This window comes from Heterocephalus glaber, unplaced genomic scaffold (assembly GCF_053883595.1).
Source record: "Heterocephalus glaber isolate CG9 unplaced genomic scaffold, H.glaber_assembly_v1.0 deba00000281, whole genome shotgun sequence".
Classification (NCBI taxonomy): domain Eukaryota; kingdom Metazoa; phylum Chordata; class Mammalia; order Rodentia; family Bathyergidae; genus Heterocephalus; species Heterocephalus glaber.
The window spans coordinates 24,826,633-24,847,398 of NW_028258139.1; the positions used below are offsets into that span (position 1 = coordinate 24,826,633).

At 44.6% G+C, this 20,766-nt stretch overlaps 1 protein-coding gene across 7 annotated transcripts in view; it reads left to right on the plus strand.

Moving 5' to 3' along the window:
* Asap1 (ArfGAP with SH3 domain, ankyrin repeat and PH domain 1) overlaps window positions 1–20,766 on the plus strand; it is a 322,988-nt gene that overhangs the window by 17,731 nt on the left and 284,491 nt on the right. For all 7 annotated transcript variants that reach the window (XM_087184109.1, XM_087184129.1, XM_087184116.1 and 4 more), the window contains exon 2: window positions 16,559–16,644. In XM_087184109.1, coding sequence (XP_087040235.1) covers window positions 16,586–16,644 — 59 coding nt within the window. In that variant the 5' untranslated portion in view covers window positions 16,559–16,585. The remainder of the gene's footprint in view (window positions 1–16,558; window positions 16,645–20,766) is intronic.

Here is a 20,766-nt window from a genome sequence, read left to right on the forward strand (position 1 = left end):
ACTCTTCCACTTTTTGTTGCCTTGTGCTGCCCAGAGCTTTGTCATTGCATCTATGGGCAGAAGGAAAAGAGCCGAAGGAAGCACACCCATTTCTTAAAATCATGGGCCTCTAAAGGGCTGACAGCATTTCCAGCCTGGTCCCTGGCTAGAACTCTGACACATGGTCACACCCAACTGCAAAGGAGTCTGGGAAATGTCTGGCTGTGTGCCCAGAAAGAAGAGGAAAGAGTTTTGGTGACCAGCTGGCAGTCTCTGCCTAAGTGGAGACTGGGCCTCAAAACCCTTTTCGTGTGGCTCTGCTGGAGGAATGGGGATGTTTGGTTTGGAGAAGCAAACTCTTGGTGACATCTGTGATCAGGGCCACAATTGCAACCCCTAGTCTAGAGAGAGCTATGAAGTCCTTCCTGACTCCTGTGGTTCTATTTGTGTACTTGGTGTATGCAGTGTGCTAAGGGCTGTCATTGGTCAGAGGGGAGGAGAGGAGAGGAGGAACCGACTTGAACTCAGCTGTGTCGGTTCCTGGCCCCTGAATTTATGCTCTGTGACCGTGATGATGGGAGCTGACACTTACCTGACCCTTGTTGTGTGCCAAGAATTGTGGCAAGGACTTTAGAGCTTTACTTTAATCCTCACTTGTAATTATCCCTGTCTCATAGAGGAGTAAACTGAATCCCAGGGAAGCAGCTAAGGGAACAGAGCTGAGGTTCGGGTGCCAGCAAGCTGGTGACAGTCTGTCTGCTTAGCCACTCTGCTGAGTTGTACGATGTCATGGGAATTAGGAAGCTGAAAAGGGACAGCGAGGAGCCAAAGACTCTCAAAACTGCAGGTCCTGGGGTCACGCAGGGTCCGTCGCCCCACCAAGAAACACACAACACCTTGGAGTCAGGATAATTCAGGGAGCATTTCGTAAAAACATGTTTTTAAATTGTAAAATTGATGTAAAATTAACCAGTTGAAAGCACGTAGTTCAGTAGCATCAGTCTATTCCCAGTCTTCCGCAACCGTCACCTCTGTCTGATTGCAAGACATTTTCAGCACCAAGAAGGCAACCCAGTACCCAGTAAATGTGCATCCCCGCTGTACCTGCCCCTGCCCCTGGCACCTGCCAGTCTGCTTTCCACCTCTGGCTTTACCTTTGCTGGATGTTTCGTGTGAGCGGAATCACACAATATGTAAGATGTTGGCTTTTCTTAGCATAACGTTCGATTTAGTAGATTGTTTTGGGGTCCACCCGTGGGATAGCATGTATCAATACTTCACCCCTTTTTAACAGCTGAATAATTCCATTGTGTGAAAAGACCACATTGCATTTCCATTTGTCAGTTTCTACCTTTTGGGTTTTGTCAAGAGTGCTGGTAGGAACACTCGCTTATGGGTATTTACCTGAATACGTTTTCCATTCTTTGGGGTATAAACCCGGGAGTCCAGTTGCTGGGTCATCTGCTAACTGTATTCAACTTGCTGAGAAACTGCCAAGCTTTTGGAAAGTGGCTGAACCATGTTACCTCCCTCCTGGCAATATGTGAAGTTCCAGTTTCTCCACAGCTTTGCCAAGGCCTGTTATTTGCCATGGACCCAGTGGGTGTGAAGCCGAGTGTCACTGTGGCTTAGTCTTCAATTCCCTAATGACTTCGGGCTTTGAGCAGCTTCTCCTTGCTCAGTGGCCACATCAAGGGGTCTTAAGATGGTGTGGGCAGGGGAGGAAGCCCGGGGATGGTGCGCTGTCCAGTATGAAAGCTGGAGCCTCCTGTGAGGGACAGGGAGGGCCTGGTTCTTGGAAGCTGGAGACCGTGAGGGCCTTGTGGAAGGGGCCTGGCCAGAGCTGAGTCTTTGGTGGAAGGTGACAACCAGTTCACAGTGACCCTCAGTCTGAGGGAGGAGATTGAGTCCTCAGGCTCCTTCCCTGCCCTCCCATCTCCTGCTGGGGCTCCCTGTTGGCTAAAGCCATCCTGCAGCCAGAGGGCCAGGGTCCCTCACAGTGGCCCCTGAGGTCAGCTGGAGCACCATGGGGATCACGAGCAGCAGGACCCACGCAGTGGGATTCAGGCTTAGCGCTGGCTCCGTCTTCCTGTGGCCAGTTGGGTCTGTCCTTGTGCCGCTCGCTCTCCAAGGACAGTTTGAAACTGGCTGCAGCCATCTGGAGCGCCGTACCTCTGTTATAACATCAAAGGGAGAGAGAAAGCATCATTTCAAACCTACCTCATCGAGACAGCTTTCCCAGGAAGCTCCAGCCTTCTGTCTCACTGTGCTAATTGGATCGCATTCCCCTTCTAGACTAATTACTGGCAGATAACCAGGATGGGTTAGAGCCAGGCCAGCCCATACCTGGGGCTTGCAGGAACATGTGCTTCACAGGAGAAAGGGGATCCCAAATTAAATCAGGAATAAGGAGAGACACTAGGCGGAAAACTCCAGTGCCAGCTTCCTGGGGACTCCTTGCTGCAAGGGTTTGACCTTAAGTCAGGACAACTCTGCCCCTCAGACCCCACCCAGGCCTCCTGCAGCCTTTGTGCCCTCGCTGCAGGGCAAATGTTTGCCCCCCTCTGTCCTCTGCTGTCCCGGGAGGGGCACCCACCTGTGCCAGTCCTCCTTACCCAAGCCCCTTCCATTATAACAGTGCCAGGGAGTGAGGTTGACTCCATCAGGACCAGGCAGGCTGAGTTCAACTAGGAGTCCAGGAAAAGAGATCTTTTTGTGGTTTTGCTACAAAAGAGAGTGGACAAAACCCCATCACCCATTGTACAGTTCTGCTTACATACACGAAATGTCCAGAACGGGCCAGTCCACGGAGATAGTTAACTTTTTGCTTAGCCCAGGTAGTTAAAGGTGGGATGGATGGAGATGCACTGACTGGCCACCAGCATGGAGCTTCTCTACAGGGTAATAAAAAATATTCTAAAATTGATTATGGTGATGATTGTGCAACTCAGGTTTATATTAAAAATGATTGAAATGCACACTTTAACTACATGAGTGAATAATATAGCAATTATAGACCAAAAAAAAAAAAGACTTGTAAAAACTCAATCTGAGCCAAGTATAGTGCTGCACACTTACAATCCCAGCTACTGGGAAGGCTGAGGCAGGAGAATTGCTTGAGCTCAGGAGTTTAAAATCAGCCTGAGCAGTACAGTCAGATCCTATCTCAAAACAAAAACAAAAACACACTGAGTCTGCCCTTATCTTTGTTTTGTTTAAAGTTAAAGTTGGTTGATCCTTTATTCCCGAATGGACATTATAGTTATAGTAAATACCCCTTACCTCACTCCCGGCCTCGCTTCCTCCCCCAACCCTCTCCTAGCTCCCTTTGAGAAGTTCCCACCCCTGCCTCGGTCTGTCTATGCCCCAGAGGACCAGCACCCAGCTGGCTGCCTGAGTCCTCCAGCCCTGTGAGGGAGGTTGGTCACACACTCAGAGTCCATCTTGAGGCCTGCGCTAGAATGGCCAGCTGAGAGAGGCTTCCCCTTGGTCCTGGTGGCCCCGTCTTGGGGCAGACCTGCCTAAAAACGCCTCCCCTCCCCCTCCAGAACCGCAGACCCCAGAGAGAGACACCAAGGCCTCACTAACTACATCCTTTCAGCCCTGAATCTAGCCACACCTCCAGGTGCATCCTTCCCTCCTCAGTTTTGTCGGTCCATAAACACCTCGCCCTTCACCCTGGGGGTCTCCCCATAAGCTAGTGTTTGTTGGGGTTCCTGTCCAGGTCTCCCTGTGGCCTCTGCAAACTTGGGCCCCCCAGGCATGGGGCATTCACCTGACTTCCCCACAGCGGGCCCAGTGAGGGAGAGGGGGCTGCCCCTCCCCCTGACCGGGGTCTCTGTGACCTGATGAGGCGTGAAAGCTGCTTCCACAGAGGAAACAGTCTGCCTCTGGAATATCCCAGCCCAGCGTGTCACAGGTGCCTTTGTCAGGTCGCCTAGAAGGCCTCCTTTCTGTGGGCCTGCAGGAGACAGCCCAGCTTCTGCTGCATGCCCTCTGCAGCACGTCTGCCCGCGTGTGTGCAGCTGTGCTCAGCTGTGTGTACTGGGAGCTGCACATAGCCCCACCCCCCCACCCCCCTTTGGTTTCTTCCATTCCAGCTCTGCACTGATGCATTTGGGTCACAGGTCTTTAAGACTGTGTGTGTTCATAAGAGGGAAGGGGCCCCATCAGCTTAGGCTGCCAAGATGCCAGAATGGGACGTCTCAGATGCTCATTCTGTTCCCAAGAAACCTCAGCAGTTGTGGGATATGAATATTATGGCTCTCATGTTGCTTCTGTGGCACCTGAGGGCCCATGGGCCAGTGGACATTCCATTAAGGTAGCCAGAGCAGATAGCCAAGGCCAAGTCTGCATCTGGAGACTCGATACATCCACCTCAGGCTAGTCCTTGTAGTTCTTTGTCATTCAGGGAAAGAGGTTCAGGAAGAGGGGAAGACTTGGCTGATTTCTGAGAAAACTCAGAGTCACAGCAGGCTGCAGAAGATGGTGCTGGTCAGGGCTACCCACCCTGGAGAGTTACCGAGCAAGTGGAGTCCGTGCCTGGAGTCCATGGCACTGAGCAGATGATGGTAACTGGTTGGCAACTGGGAACTGAAAGATGCCTAGAAAGTCTTGGCATGAGAATGTTTGTTCGGGCATCGATTCACTCATTCGCCAGACATGTACTGGGTCAGGCACTGGGGCATCTTTTTTTCCAAAGCCTCCAGAGAGGAAGAAGGTGGGATGTAAGTTGGCTTTGCTTACAGTTCCATCACGCATGCCTGCGTCATTTTCCAAGGGGCCTCCATTCTAATGGGTACCCTGAAATTTGCAGTTTGTCCTTCAGTGGTGAGTCAGCTGTGTCCAGGCCCAACGTCCTGCCCAGGTGTTGCCGGGGACTGCCCTTGGAAACAGACTGCTGTTGAAATAGGAAATATGTAAAACCTCACTAGAAGGAAGCAGTGTACACTCTGGGGGAGCTTCACTGTGCGAAGAAATTTTGTAGAAATTGGCCGATCCTTCTATGTTGACAGGCAGTAAAATTTCTAAGAAACAGAAGTGGATTTTTAGAAAGAAGTTTGAGGACTGAAATTGCCCAGCTGTGGTGTTTCCCGTCTCAGGGCTCCCTCAGAGTGAGGCTGGAAGATACTGTTAGGTATCTTGTCCAGCTGGAAGGGGCGGAGTAAGAGGGACGGTTTCAGGTCTCATGAGTATTTCCCTGTAGTATGAAAGGCCTTCCCATCACCCCATTTTGACAACCCATGCAGAAGTCTTCCTGCTGTTTCCCTTGTTTGTTTTTCTCTGATCCAGATAATGTGTTCTGGCAACAGGCTTGTATTGAGCCCTGGCTATGCACCAGCCATTCCAAGAGCTATAGAAGTGAACAAAACAAAACTTCATAAATATAACGTTCTAATGTGTTGTCATAAAAGAAAAATATCATTGTTGAATAGATCATGTACTTTTCTTTAGGGAACCAAAGGAGTTTGCAACATTTTGAGACTAGAGAGTTGAAGAACTGGCAAGAGAGGCATTAATTATCTGTCTTTCTTTTCTTTTTTTGGTACCTGGGATCGAACTCAGGACCTTGCACTTGTGAGGCAGGCGCAGCACCACTGAGCTAAATCCCTGGCCCATCTATGTCTTTCTATGACCCATCACAGATCTAATTCACAGCAGGTTCCCAAGGCTACTACTGTGTCAGCTTTTCAGAGAAGAAAACTGAGGTCCAGGCAGGTGAGATGGCTTGGCCCACGCTGGAAAAAGGGAAGGTTCTTAAATCCTAGTTCCCTACTTTTTCAAGTCCTGGCTCTTTCCTTGTGCTTCACCCTACCTTTCAGGTGTACAACTTTTCTGATCCAAATCTGCATACATGCTTGGGTGGTAACACGCTTTTAGGTAGAAACACAAACTTAGTGGCTTGAAGTACACACACACACACACACACACACACACACACACACACACACACACACACATACACATCATCCTCTGGTCCTGGAGAAGTCACTGCCGTGCCTCAGATGTGGCAGGTGGAACAGCAGATTTTGTCCCGTGAGACGTCTTAGGCTGTGGCTTTGAATTTTCAATCTGTCCACTCAGAATTCCCTCTTCCTGATTTTTCTCTCTGGTATCCTTCTGTTCTACTGTCCCCTCCTCTGGGAATCACTCTATGGGATCCTCTGCATTACTTTTTTGCTTTGTAGCAACTTCTGTCTTTGCAAGTACCAGCAACTATCGATCCATTTGTCTGCCTTTTACCAGAGAAAGTACCCAACTTGGTTTGACACTTTGTAATCAAACTGTTGTAAGAGTGAATGAATGAACCTCACAGGATAGAAGACACAGACAATTATCTACTCCGTGTTTTACAGTACAGTGGGCATTCATTCTACGTTGTTATCTGTGGACCAAGAATGGAGGGATTCACTTCCTTCTTCTTACTGGAAGTGCACATATGCAGGGTGCCCAAGCCTGGGATTTCTGGGCCACAATTATATGGGGACTGGGAAGGTGAAACATCGGTCAGGGGAAGGTGTACATTGGAGGATACTTGGGAGAGCTGAAGGAGAGGATGGCAGCTCTTCACTTCTCAGATTTACAGTCTTCCAGTGAAATGAGATATGAATGTTGCCTTGACGTACTTTATTCTTTTGATTCTGAGCTGCCTTTGATTATAAGATAATTATTGGTATCATAACAGTGTTGGGAGAGAAAACAGAAGTTGAATTTCATCAATAGGAAGATATGTTTTGTTCCAAACATGCTAAAATGTGAACACATGGCCATCTCAGAGAGCTGGAGATAAGGTGATTCCGGTGTCAAATTGGCCTGCAGGTGAGGGGGGCTTATTGCACCCTCCTTAGGAGTTAAGCTTGAAGGGGCTGGTCTGGTTAGCTTGTAAAGGTCTTCTTTTATAGTTCTGACACTTAGGGGTGGACAAGGAATACACGTGACAGAGACTGCTCTCCTGAACCTGCTCCTGGTCTCTGAAAGGCTGGTGGGATTTAAAAGAAAGAAGGAACTTTGAAATTAGACAGATCTGGGTCTCATTTATTAGCTGTAAAAAGCTCTTGAAAGATGGAACAGAAAGAATTCCTGTCTCCTAGGCTGTCATGAGATTAAAGAAGTTATTGCTTGTGTAGCGTCTGATACACATAGTAACCATGCAACATAGGCTAGTTTTATTTTTTTTAGTTGTTATTTAGTCTGCTAGGGATGTTGTCCTTCTTTGGTCCTTGCACCAAGGGTACACTGCGACAGCTGGTTGTATCCTCTTTGATTGTCACTAGCATGGTGGTCAGTGGACACCAACAGGGTGATCAGCCACATGACACATGTCCATGCTGCTGGCCTTGCTGACAAGCTATGGAGCCAGGACCCTAGGCTACAGATATCCTGTCTAGTTTGAAGTTGTTACCATGGCAGCAATTCATCGCACACCTGCCCTTTGCTGCACTTCACACTTACACAACCTCCGATTTCCCTCCCAGCACAACACTGCATCAAAAATACTATATCATTGACTGGGGATTTAGCTCAGTGGTTCCAGCAACTGCCTTGCAAATGCAAGGTCCGGAGTTCAATCCCCAGTACCAAAAAAAAAAATCCTGTATCATCATCCCCACCTTAGGGAGGATCCCCCCGAAACCGACCAAGGAAAATGTGTGCACATGAGTAGATCATCTAGAGGTGATCCAAGGAAACTCACATGGAGAACTGAGAAAGGGAGACAAAGGAGAGAAGGCAGCCAGTTCAGGGCACCTTAGCCCACCGGCATCTGGGCTTTACGCCTCCAGGGGCCTCTTGGTTGTGTCACAACTGAGGGATGGGGAGCTTGGGTCTCCTCCCCTCCTTTTCTCGCGTTCTTCTCTGAGGGGTGTGCCTGGGAGCATGAATACCCTGGAACCCCAGTCTGTCTTGGTGACCAAGAGCAGCAAGTGGCAGGTGTTGCTTGCAGCAGGATGCACCCCATCCAGTAACCTGTGAGCTTCGCGGTAACACGCACAGGCACCATCCACATCTGCGGCTGCCCCCATTTTCCTGAGGACACAAGCTCACAGAGGCGAATTTCATCCCTGGAGACAGCATCACAATGTGAGTCTCTGCTCCCTTTGCATTGTTTGGGACTTTCCCTCAGCACTGGGCTGCCTGCTGCTCCCTCCTACACACTGAGCATGGGGAAGCAGCTGCACACGTGGCCCAGCCAGGTGTGCCCACTGAGAGTGAACACACAGTGGTTTGAAAGTTAAAACAGCGGCATCACAGCCAGCCCTAGGCGCCCGTGGATTTCACCCTGAACACTGCAGTTGTTCCCAGGGGGCCCTGAAGGAAGCATGAAACTTTGCAGCGGTACAGGCTGCATGGCACCTGCTCTTGCGGGTTGGGGATCTGATCCTGTGGCTCATGGAGGAGGCTCGCCTCCACCCAGCACGTGCAGCTCGAGGTCACTTGGTTCTTCTCAAGTTTTGGAGGGTATTTCTCTGGCATTCACTTACTTTACGATTTTCAAAATTCTCCAGTATGTAAGTTTTCAGAATGCGGAGGATTATTGATCACGTAGAACACGTAAGCTCCTCTGATACCAGCACGTGGCTTTTTCTTGTCACCTGTGAAATTACTTTTTTAAGGTCTGATTTCTATAGTAGAGACTCTATCTCGTTCGCTAAGCACTGTATGTTCTCAGTGAATTAATGGATGCATAATACATGAACCTCATTGTGAGGCACTCTAGCGGAAAGTCATACATTAGGCTCTTCGTAAGTGTTTGTAGGGCAGGTCCTATGATACTTTGTTCACACCGAGCTTTATCACTTACAGAAGTTCATCGTGGCCTGTCTCTGTGCCTGTCTCTTGCCCACACTAGACTGTGAGCTTGCGGTGGGCAGTGACCTTGGCTGACTCAGCTCAGCTCCTCACTGTCTGGCCCAGTGCCTCAGGGACTAGGATCAAAGAGAAGTAGTCACAGTTGACATGAATTTGCAGTCGCACAAGGCATGGGTCTGGTCTTTTGGATCATGTCTCTCCTTTGGAAAGGAGTGACCCCAAATCATCTTTGATTGTGATTATTTTTTTTTCCTTAGATTCTTTTATTGGTACATTTTAGGTATACAATACATTTACATTTATCATTGGGTGCTTGTACCTGTACATGATGTATCTTGGTTCTTATTTTTTCCCCACTACCTGTCCTCCCTTCACCCCCTCCACCCTACTCAGCCATAAAGATCGAGAAACTAGAGACATTTATAGCTAAATGGATGCATATTGATTGCGATTATTTTAACCAGAAGGGAGGCAGTGAGGCAGGGCCCAGGGATTGTTAGGGACAGGGTCTGAACCCTTCTTGGCTCTCTTGGGGCAAGCTTCTGTGGGGTCTTGCCTGAGTCCTTCTGAAGAGTAGTGTACTGGACATCGTAGGCCAGTAAACTCAGCAGGGGTGGCTCATCTCAAACTCTTGCTTGGCAGGTGGGGCAGAAAGATTCAGGGAAATAGCACGGATCCAAAATTACCTGACCAAAGGTCAGTGGTGCCTAACTCAAGCTGCTGGGGTTAGGAGGCAGGATGTATTGCTTGCTAATGGACGTGGAAACTTAGAGACCTGGTAATTGGTCCAAAACCCAGTGACCAACTCTTATGGTCTCAACATTTCCCATTCAGGGATGGCTATGGGAGGTGGCTATGGGCTCACTTATCCTTATCTGAAATAATGAGGAAATAATGCAGAATGGGCTGTAATTCAATCACAATTCATCCTGCTTTGCTGAGTATGACAGGTAAAGTCTGAGCTTAGAAACCCAGCCTCCCATCCTGAATCTGCCACCATCAACCAGCCACGAGACTTGGGAAGTGTTCCATGATTCTCTTGACCTTACTTTCCTTACTTGGAGAATCCAGACAGTCACAGTTCATTGCAGGCTTACGAGAACTGAGAGAGATAATGAATGTCCTCAAAGTGGGGTGCGGTATGTAGATAGAGTCAACAGAGTGTAAGCCAAGTCCTATAAAAATCAACTCTCTTCCTATGATGGATATATAGAAAGATTGTTTACAAATTGGAACTGGGTTATTCCTGTAAGAATTGGAATTGATTATGGAGGCCCAGAGGACCTGTGATCTGCTCCCTGCCAGCTGGAGAGTCAGGGGACCAGGGATGAAGTTCAGCTTCTGCAGAACAGACAAGACGTGCTGTGACAGTTGCTGGTGATGTCAGCCTGGATAAGAAACACTTACTTATTTGGCGTAGCACGGTTCTGGTGAGTCTGGATGATTGGCTTGCTGAAGAGGGAAGCCCCACCTGGGCTGGGTAGCACCAAACAATAGGCTTGTAGCCTGGGTGGAATGAAAAAGGGAAGGAGAAGGAAATCTCACTTCTGCTTCTTCAGAGGAGCCGCCAGTCTCCGCCGTTGCCTTTGCCTGTCTGTCTCAGCCTTCCAGGACAGACTCTGGCTTCCTTCTGTGTACACACTCACACGAGACTGTAGTGAGCTCCAGGGCTTTGACCTTTGCCTGGACCCTCTGCTGTCCTGTGTGCAGACTGCCCTTTGCATTCTTCCGCCCTTCACTCTGCAGGCAGCCACTGTAAATCCTTATGTACCAAGTATATGATACGATAGGACATGATATCTGTTCCTATGAACCCTAACTGATATGAGTGCATTGGTAAATAAGATAAGTTGGATCTGATTTTATGGGAGGAAACATTTGTTCAAGTTACAACCAGTTGCAGATGATTCGAATTCATGACAGGGTACACTCCCTGGCTTCAGGCAGACTCCTGTGAGTGAAACGCAACACCTATTTGGGGACGGGCAGTGAAGAAGGGTTTATGTGCCAGAATTATTTCTGTTCCTTCCTCCCGTGTGGCATTGGGAGTGCTGTCCTAACTGACACACAGTCAGTCGTAGGATAGACTTTCAGTGGAAAAGCAGACACATGGGTGGTAACAAAGGTGATGTTTGATGGCAGTGAATTTCCGCTCACTTTAGCAGGTAGTGGCTTTAAATCTTCTGTCATTGAGGCAGTGGGAATTGAGGGGCTGTGGATAGGAGCACACGGGTCACTCTCTCCTTCGCAGCTGTTTATGGAGCACGTGGTTACAGGTGCCTGTCCAAGTCACTGAGCACTGCCAGCACCTTTACACAGAGACCTCGGCGTCTCTGTCTGAAACCATCCTCTGCCTGAGCCTGGTAGGAGAGGGAAGGTTGTCGATGGTTAAAGGCCCCCATATCCTTTCCCTCTTTCCACAGTCTTTCCTGTGCTCCTGGAGGGGTTGCATCTGTGGAGCCCAGTTGGTAACCTGCAGTCACCGCTGGGTTTCTACACCGCAGGGCCATGAGGATTAAATGACACTACCAGTAACCATATATTCATCAGTTACCAGGAACCAAGCATTTTTTCTCAGTCCTTTAACGACACTGTCTTGTTAATTTTCCCATCGTGACTGTATGAGAATTATCCCAGTTTTGAAGATGAGAGTCCTGAAGTAAATGAGGATCAGTAAGTCAGCAGTGAGTCATGATCTGGATTCTAACTCAGATGCATTTCCCTGGAAGCCAAGTTTTAATAATAAGTTACACTGTGAGAATGCAGAGTCTAGCAAGGAAGCATCATCATCATCATCATCATCATCATCATCATCATCATCATCATCATCCATCACTTAGTAGGTTCTTTCTTTCTTCCTTTCTTCCTTTTGTTTTTGCAGTCCTGGGGATTGAACCTAGGGCTCTGCACTGAGGGACAGCCCTATCCCCATCCATCCCCTTTAAAATTTTTTTAGTTTGAAAATGGATCTCACTAAGTTGCCAAGTTTTCTAAGCTGGGCTTGAATTTGTGATCCTCCTGCTTCAGCCATTATAAAGAAAAAAAGAGTGTAGACATGTTAGTTCTTTAAGATTATTAACTTTTGTTTTGGCTCTGTCTTCAGACAGTAAGAACAGGCCCAGGCACATGGTATACACAGTGTAAGAATTTGTTGGATGAATGAATGAAATGAATACAAAATGGGAATTTGTTTTCACTTATTGGCAGTTCCCTGGTTCTAAGAAAATCATGTTAATAGAAATGTAATATTTGTCTCAAACTTACCATAAACTGGCCCCAGAAAGAAAACGGTCTTAATATTTGGGCAGTATTTATCTTTAGGTGTTAAGATCACAAATGATTTTTATTTCATGCCTTATAGTTTTCCTGATATCCTTGGATTACTTTCATAATTGGGAGGAAATAATCTCTGAAAAAAAAAATCAGTCTCAGAACATAAATGAGTCCTAACGGAGTGCTACCCCAGAGCACTATGGGAGAGATCCTCACACATGTGTAGGTGCTGACCTCATTTGGGCTCAGAACTGTGAATTAACTTTAGTGTCGCAGTTCACACTCCATCTCTCCATAGGTCCACGATGGGACAGTGATGTAGGCCAGGCTAGGATTAGCGGCCTCATTTCACAAACAAGGAACCTGAGAGCCAAAGATGAAGGTGACACGGTGTTTATGGGCCCTGCTGGCACTGAAACGTGAGCCTGTTGACTTTAGCCCAGTAGCCTTTCTACCTTACCTGGCAGCCTCTCATCAAAGCCCAGTCGTAGAAGGAATGAGACAAGGGTGGAGTTGCGTCATGGGCCAGGCCTTCAGATAGCAGAATCTACAAGGACTTTTCATGTAGAAGCCTGGCTTGGAGTTTTTGAGTCAGACAGCCTGGGTCAGTATCCCAGTTCTTCCACACACTTTCTTAGATACAGAATTTTATTATCTTTGAGCCTTGATTTTCTCACCTGTAAAGCTGGCCCATTATCTGTCTTGCAGGATTTTTGTGAGGGTCAAATTGATACTAATAAGGTAGATAGATATTGCAAGAATAGCTCTGTCATTTGTCATCATACTTATGCTGTTGTATGCATGGCATTCCTTTTTTCTGACCTGTGTTCATACTCAGTGTCATGTATTATTATTCCTAGGTGTATCAGTCGGTTTTTGCTGAGTACCAAAGATCTCAGAATTGCAGTGGTTTTCTTGACAGTAGATATTTATTTGTCATGGCTGTGGTTTGGCCAACCTAGGTCAGGGTGGCTGGCTCCCGCTGGACTTGTATTTGGGTCCAGATTTGCTGCATGTGTCTTCAGCCCAGGGTCCAGATTTAAACACAGCAACTGGTAGGAGCAAAGGAGACCTGCTTCTTGCATGGCACATCATGGGAATGCAAGAGGGGCAGACTTAGGACCAGCACATTATCATTTCTATCCACACTCCTTTGGCTAAAACAACTCAGTAGTCTGGCCCAAAATCCAATGAAGGAGGGAAATAAACTTAACTCACCATAGTGGGAAGCACTAAAAGTTGCAGGACCAAGGGCGGAGATTTATGACCTGGAATTGTGTTGGGAGTGAAGAATAGGGTGAGGGGTCCAGGCTGCCACACTGTCTCTGCCAGTTGGCTGGGGTGAAGCAAGGAGAACAAAGGAAGAGCAAGCTGAGGAGGGGCCTGGCTGAGGCAAGTAACGCACCTTTGCCTTTCAGAGACGTGCTTAGTGAAGTTGGGATCTGGAGGTCAGTGTTTTAGGAAGGTCATCTGTGATTCTTAAGGAGACCTCATATTTATCCTTAGGCCACTTCCAGATTGTCCTGATTACTGCAGCTTTCTTGCAGGTTTCGGAGTCAGGAAGTAAGAGTCTTCCAACATTATTCCCAAAGACACTTTGGCTATTCTGAACCCAACGCATTTCCATATGAACCTTAGGATAAGTTTGTGGATTCCTCATCTACTTTAAATGTATCATTCAAGGTAATGTGAAATAGGAAGAAAATGGGAAAAGGGGAAGAGGAAGTGGGAGGGGTAGGGGAAAGGATAGAAGGGAATGGAATTAATATGAGAAAATGAAAAAATGGAAACACAATCTTTGTAAATAAGGAGGGATGGAGGGGTTGAAGGGAGGGCAGGGGAAGGGGAAAAATAAGAACCAAGAGAGATTATGTAAAGGTGCAAATTTCCAATGATGAATGTCATTATATTGCATACCTAAAATGTACCAATGATTAGAATGAATAATCGATAATGCAAAATAGAAAGAAAAGGTCCAAAGGGGTAGGGGTAGTGGGAGGGGCAGGGGAAAGGAAAGAAGGGAAAGGAAAAATGATGAGAAATGGAAAAAATGGAAACAAAGTCTTTGAAATAGGGAAGGGTGGAGGGGATGAAGGGAGGGCTAGGAATGGGGAAAAAATAAGAACCAAGATGCATCATGTAAAGGTACAAGTTCCCAATGAGAAATGTAAATGTGTTGTATACCTAAAATGCACCAATGAAAGAATTTAAGTAATAATAATAATAAAAAATGTATCATTCAAGGTTCCAGAAGATGTAGTAGGTCACTCAGTTTGAGGGAAATGATCTGATCACTTATCCAACAAATATTTATCAATATTGTGTTTGGCCTTGCATGGTTGATGTTGGGGTTACTCCAATGAGCAAGTCCAAACACAGTCTTTGTATTCATATATCTTGTAATTGAATTAAATCAACAGATAATAATCAGTCTTCACAATAATGAATTCACAATCTCTGACTCACCATGGTTTGTCTTACAAATTTTTGACTTTAGGATGTGAAAAAGTATACTAATATATACTTTTGTTTTTCACTTCAGTTCAGTATCAAATAAATTACACGAGATATTCAACACTGTTACATAGTAGGCTTTGTATGAGGTATTTTGCCCAGCTGTGGAATAATGTACATGTTCTAAGCATGTTTAAGTTAGGCTAGGCTAAGCTATGATGTTCAGTATTAGGTATACTAAATGCATTTTCAAATTTAGGATATTTTTAACTTAGAGTGGTGAATCCAGGACAGGATAACCACCTCTAAGCTGAGGAGAATCCATATAATTAAAATCCAAGATCAATTATATGAGTAGCAAAACAGTCCTCAGAGGATGTAACACTTGAGGAAGTACAGGAGTTAACTAGACAAAGAGGGTGAAAGAAGCAGCTGCCAGGGCAGAGGGAACAGCATGAGAAGAGGGCCTGTGGCTGAAGAATCACAACTTGTTCCAGCATCTACACCAACCTCATGTGGCTGCAGCAGTGAGCCTGGGGACAAGATGCAGCCAGAGAGGGGGACAAGATTGGAATGTCTTCCATGATTTAGAGTTCTACCCTGATCACTAAGAAGCCACTGAAGGATGCCCACCTGGGAGTGAAAAGCTGGGAGATGACACAGTCAGATTTATGTTGTAAAAATCTCATTTTGCGTATCAACTAGTTGTAAGATGTGAGTACTTGGATTCAATTTTTTTAAAACACTAATTTTGGCATTAATGAGACTTTTAGGAGTGTAGACATTGATGATACAGAGGCATTCTTTTTTTGGTGTGGTAATAATATTGCAGTTGTATTTTTATGAAAGACCTTATCTTAGAGATATATACAGCAATACAACTGAAATGATAAGATGTCTAGAATTTCCTGCAAAATTACAATGTGTCGGAGGGGAAGGGTGAGGGTAATTGTGAATTGTGGCTTGCCGGTGGTTAGGTTAGGTTGATTATGGGTTCATGGTGTTTGGGCTGGGTGATAGGCACGTGGATTTTATGATACTCTTGTCTGTTTTGGGGTGTGTACAAAATTTTGTCGGGGGAGGGAAGGGGAGAGAGAGAGAGGATGAGAATGAGAATGAGAATGTATATCACTCTGGGTCCATCATGGGAGACAAGCTTTAGAAGGAGAGGGGGTAATGGAAATGAGACGAGTTAGGAGGCAGTTGCGATGGCCCAGGTGAGAAGGGTGGTGGCGTGGCCCAGGCTGTGTAGTGGAGATGGACAGACAGGTTGAGAGTCTTTGGGAAGTAAGATTGACATGACTGGGGACACACTGGATACAGGGATGAAGGAGATGGTAGAGCCAAAAGCTTTGGCCCCACTTGGATGTGCCAGTCTGAACTCGTGGTGCCTGGAGAGGGACTAAGCAGGTCCCTTGGTTCACAGTGTTTTCATACCCCCCCCTCGCTTTCCCTCCCCTCTGCAAATACTGAAGCTGTCCCTTTATGTGACATCTTTTATCCCAGACTCACTGTGCCCTGTGCATTCAGCAATTAATTAAGCTTTAGCATGCATGCATTAATTAGAATCCTCTCCCAGGTTCAGAGAGGCTGCCCTGAACTGTGTATGTCCATCTGTGGCTGCTTTCTTCCCGGAGCTTGTTCCCTTTGCTGGGGGATGCCTTTGCCTTCCAGTGGGCATGCAGTGCAGATACCTGTCTGTTGCACCCACTTTAATTTCATGTTTAGGGGCCTGGGTCTAGGGAAGTTAATGACTTGTAAATTGCTCTCCAACGTAGAGCTAGAAATAGAATACAAGAAGGATTCCTGAGCACTTCTTGTACAAAAATACAATGATGGAGATGTCAGCACCACGGTGGGGACCTGAGATACGGGTTTCTGGTTTCTCCATCCTTGTTTTCCTGGACAACCACTCTGTGGGGCCAGGCCATTCCTAACAGGGGCACCAACCTCCGAGCGAAGCCACACGCTGGCCTGAGACAGTGTTGTTTACCTCGTCCCACCGCATGACCCTTGTCACCTTTTCTTCCTTTTCCCCTTCCAGGTAATTTTCTGATGTTACGGCGGAGACATGAGATCTTCAGCCTCCAGGCTCTCCAGTTTTTCATCAAGAGATTCGCTATGGAATCGGTGAGTGGTCTCCAGCCCCTCCTGTCTGCAGAACGTAGCCTGGGAAGTGTAGGCGAATTGGGGTGGGGGCGGGACGCAGTTTGCTGAAACACGGGCATGGGAGTCTGGCGGAATCACCATCAGCGTGAGCGTGGTGGGCCATGGGTTTGCTGGTGTTTGTAAAGCTGTGGACCTCTCAAAGGGTTTCCTATCACGTGACTTAGCCTTTGCCTTTCTCAGAGGGAAAGTTGGGGGTGGGCTGGAACCAGAGAAGCCAGGAACGGTAGCAGCAGTACCACCAGCATCGGTAGGTGCTATTTTATTTTATTTTTACATTCATTGGGGCCAATTGGTACATCTGTATGACACATCTCAATTCTTTTTTACTCCCCTTCCTATCCACCCTCTTTTTAAAATTTTTTTTCATTTTTGCCTGCATCAGAATCGTTTATTTTATTTTATAAGTTCTTATCAAGTTAATTATCATAAACACAAATTAACAGACCAAAAAACATATAAAACACAAATGACAATTATACTAAATCAAAGCACACCACACTTTTAGATACTTTGGCCATGCTGGATTACAATAACTTTTTCCTTGCTGTTTTTTTCCTATTGTCTGTCTTTTATTTTGCACTTTATTTATATATTGGATTTCTCATATAAGAGAAATCATGTGATATTTAACTTTGTGTCTCTGATTTACTTCATTTAACATTAAGGTCTCAAGGTGCACCCATTTTTTTCTTTTGTACTGGGGATTGAACTCGGGACCTTGTGCTTGCGAGGCAGGTGGCGGAACCATTGAGCTAAATCCCTGGCTCTGTACCCATTTTTTTACAGATGACTCAAGCTTATCCTTCTTTATGGCAGAGTAGTACTCCTTTGTGTATAAATATTGTATTTTCTTTATCCATTCATCTGTTGATGGGCTTACAGACGGCTTCCAAGATTTAGCTGTTATGAATTGTGCTGCTGTATCACTGTAATATGATGTCTTTAACTCTTCTGGGAAGATACCTAGAAAGGTAATAGCTGAGTGACATGCAATTTTTAGTTTTTGAAGAATCTCTATACTGATTTGTATAGTGGTTGTACTAGTTTACACTCCTGCTAACAATAAAGAATGGTTCCTTTTTCCCTATAGCCTCTCCAGCATTTGTTTTTGTTTGATTTCTTGAGAATGGCTACTCTTTCTGGAGTGAGATGGAATCTCAGTGTTGTTATAATTTGCCTTTATTGAGTGGCCAGCGATGTTGAACATTTTTTCATGTATTTATTCACTTTTGTACTTCTTTATCTTGAGAAGTTTCTTTTCATTTCAGATGCCCATTTTTGATTGGGTCTTGAAATTTTGAGGGGTCTAATTTTTTAGAGTTCTTTATATATTCTGGATATTATCCTTTGTCTGAGGAGCAGCTGGAAAAATTTTATTCCCAGTCTGCTTGTTATCTCTCACTCTGTTGGTGGTTTCTTTTGCTGGCAGAAGCTTTTTAATCATTTGGTGATTCTCAGTACTATTTCTTGTTCAACCAGGGTTCTTCTGTTCAGAAAGTCTTTGCCTGTTCCTGTCTTTGAGTTTTACTTATTTTGTATTCCAACAGATTAAGTGTTTCTGTTTTAATATTTAGATACTTGATCCATTTTGATTTTAGTTTAGTGCATGAGAACTATGGGTCTAGGTTCAATCTTTGGCCTATGGCTAGCCAGTTTCCCCAGCACATTTGTTAAAGAGTCTGTCTTTCTTCCAGGGAAAGTATTTGGCCCCTTTGTCAAAAATACAGTCGTTGAATATGCCTAGAGTTGTTTCTGCGTCCATGATTCTGTTCCATTGATCCACAAGTCTGTTTTTTGCCAATACCATGCTGTTTTTATCACTGCAGATTTATAGTATAACTTGAAGTCTGGGATTGTGACGGCCCCTGCCTTGCCTATGTTGCCCAGAATTGCTTTTGCTATTGTAGGTCTCCTCTGGTTCTATATGAATTTTAAGGTTGCTTTCTCTAGTTCTGTGAAGAATGCTATTGGTATTTTGATTGGGATTGTGTTAAAATCTATGTAACAGTTTTGGAAGTATGGCCATTTTGAAGATATTGACTATGCCAATCCAGGAACAGGGGATATCTTTCCATTTTCTTATGTCCTCTTCGATCTTTTTTTCACAATATTATAATTTTTATTGTACAGGTCTTTCACTTCTTTGTTTGGCTTAGTTACTAAGTATTTCATTTTTCTTGATGGTATTGTGAAAGGAATTATTTCTGTAATTCTCTCTTGTTGAGTTTGTTATTGATATAGAGGAACACTGTTGATTTCTTGAGTGTAGACTTTGTATTTTGCTGTGCTATTGAATTTGGTTATTAATTCTAGGAGTCTTTTGCGGGGGGGGTTGGGGTAGAGTATCATGCCATCAGGAAATAATTATAATTTAACTTTATCTTTTCCTATCCATATCCTTTTCATTCTTTCTCTTGTATAATTGCTCTGGCTAATGTTTCAAGAACTATGTTAAACAGAAGTGGTGATAGTGGATATCTTTGTCCTGTTGCTGATTTTAGAGGAAAAGCTTTCAGCTTCTGTCCATTTAGTAGGATGTTGGCTGTTGGTTTGTGATAGATGGCTTTATTCAGATTGAGATAAAGACCTTCAATACCTGTTTTCTTTAAGGTTTCTATCATGAGTGGATGTTGGATTTTGTCAAAGGCTTTTTCTGCATCTACCGAGGGTCATGTGATTTGTGGCCTTGCTTCTGTTTTTGTGGTGTGTTACATTTATTGATTTGCATATGTTGAACCATCCCTGCATCCCTGGAATGAATCCTACTTCATTATGATGTATAATCTTTTTTTATGATTTGCTGCATTTTCTTTGCCAGTATCTTATTGGGGATTTAAAAAAATCTATGTTCATTACAGAGATTGGCCTATAGTTCTCTTTTTTGATTGGTCCTTTTCTGGTTTTGGAATCAGGATGAAGCTTGCTTATAGAAAAGAGTTTGAGAGTACTGCTACCCTTTCAATTTCATTAAAGAGCTTGAGGAAAATTAGATCTTCTCTAAAGTTCTTGTAGAATTCAGCAGTGAATCCTCTGAGACCTGGGCGTTTCTTAGTTGGTAGTTTTTTTCTAATACTTCTTCAGTTTCATTGACAGATATTGGATAATTTAGGATTTTTGTATCTTCTTGGTTCAGCTCTGGTCGTTCCTATGTATCTAGGAATCTATCTATTTTTCTGAATTTTCCATTTTATTGGAATACAGTTTCTCATAGTATTTACCAATGATCTTCTGAATTTTGGAATAATCTGTTTTGATTTTGCCTGTTATATTTTTAATTGTATGAGTTTGAGTCTTTTCTTTCCTTATTTTGGTAAGATTGGCTAAGGGTTTGTCTATTTTGTTTATTCTTTCAAAAAACCAACTCTTCAGTTCATTAGTTCTTTGTATTTTTTAAAGTCTCAATTTTATTAATTTCTCCTCTGATCTTATAATTCTCTTACTTGTACTAGCTTTGGATTTGGATGGTTCTTGTTTCTCTAGGACTTGGAAGTGGATCATTAGGTTATTTATTTGAGCTCATTCTGTTTTTCTGATACAGAAATTCACCAGTGTAAATTTTCCTTTTAGAACTGCTTCCATTGTGTCCTATATTTTCCAATAAGTCATACTGTCATTAATATTTGATTGTAGAAATTGTCTAATTTCTTCCTTAATTTAATCTGTGACCCATTGATTATTCAAGAGAGTATTATTTAATTTCCTTGTGTTGCATAATTTCTGTGGTTTCTTTTGCCATTGATTTCTAGTTTCACTGTACGATACTCTTATGCATGGAATAATTTTATTTCTTTTGCTATTATTCAAGCATGCTTTATGGGCTAATATTTGATCTGTTTTAGAGAAAGTCCCATGTGCTGTTGAGAAGAATGTGTATTGTGTTGTTGTTGGATAAAACATTCTATAGATATCTATTAAGTCCATATGTTTGAAGGTTTGGTTCAACTCTGATATTTCTTTGTTGATTTTTGTCTAGTTTATCTGTCCATTTGTGACAGTGGGATATAGAGGTCCACCCTTGTAACTGTATTGGTGTTTTATCTGATTTTTTATGTCCATTAGTGTTTGTTTTATGCAGTTGAGTGT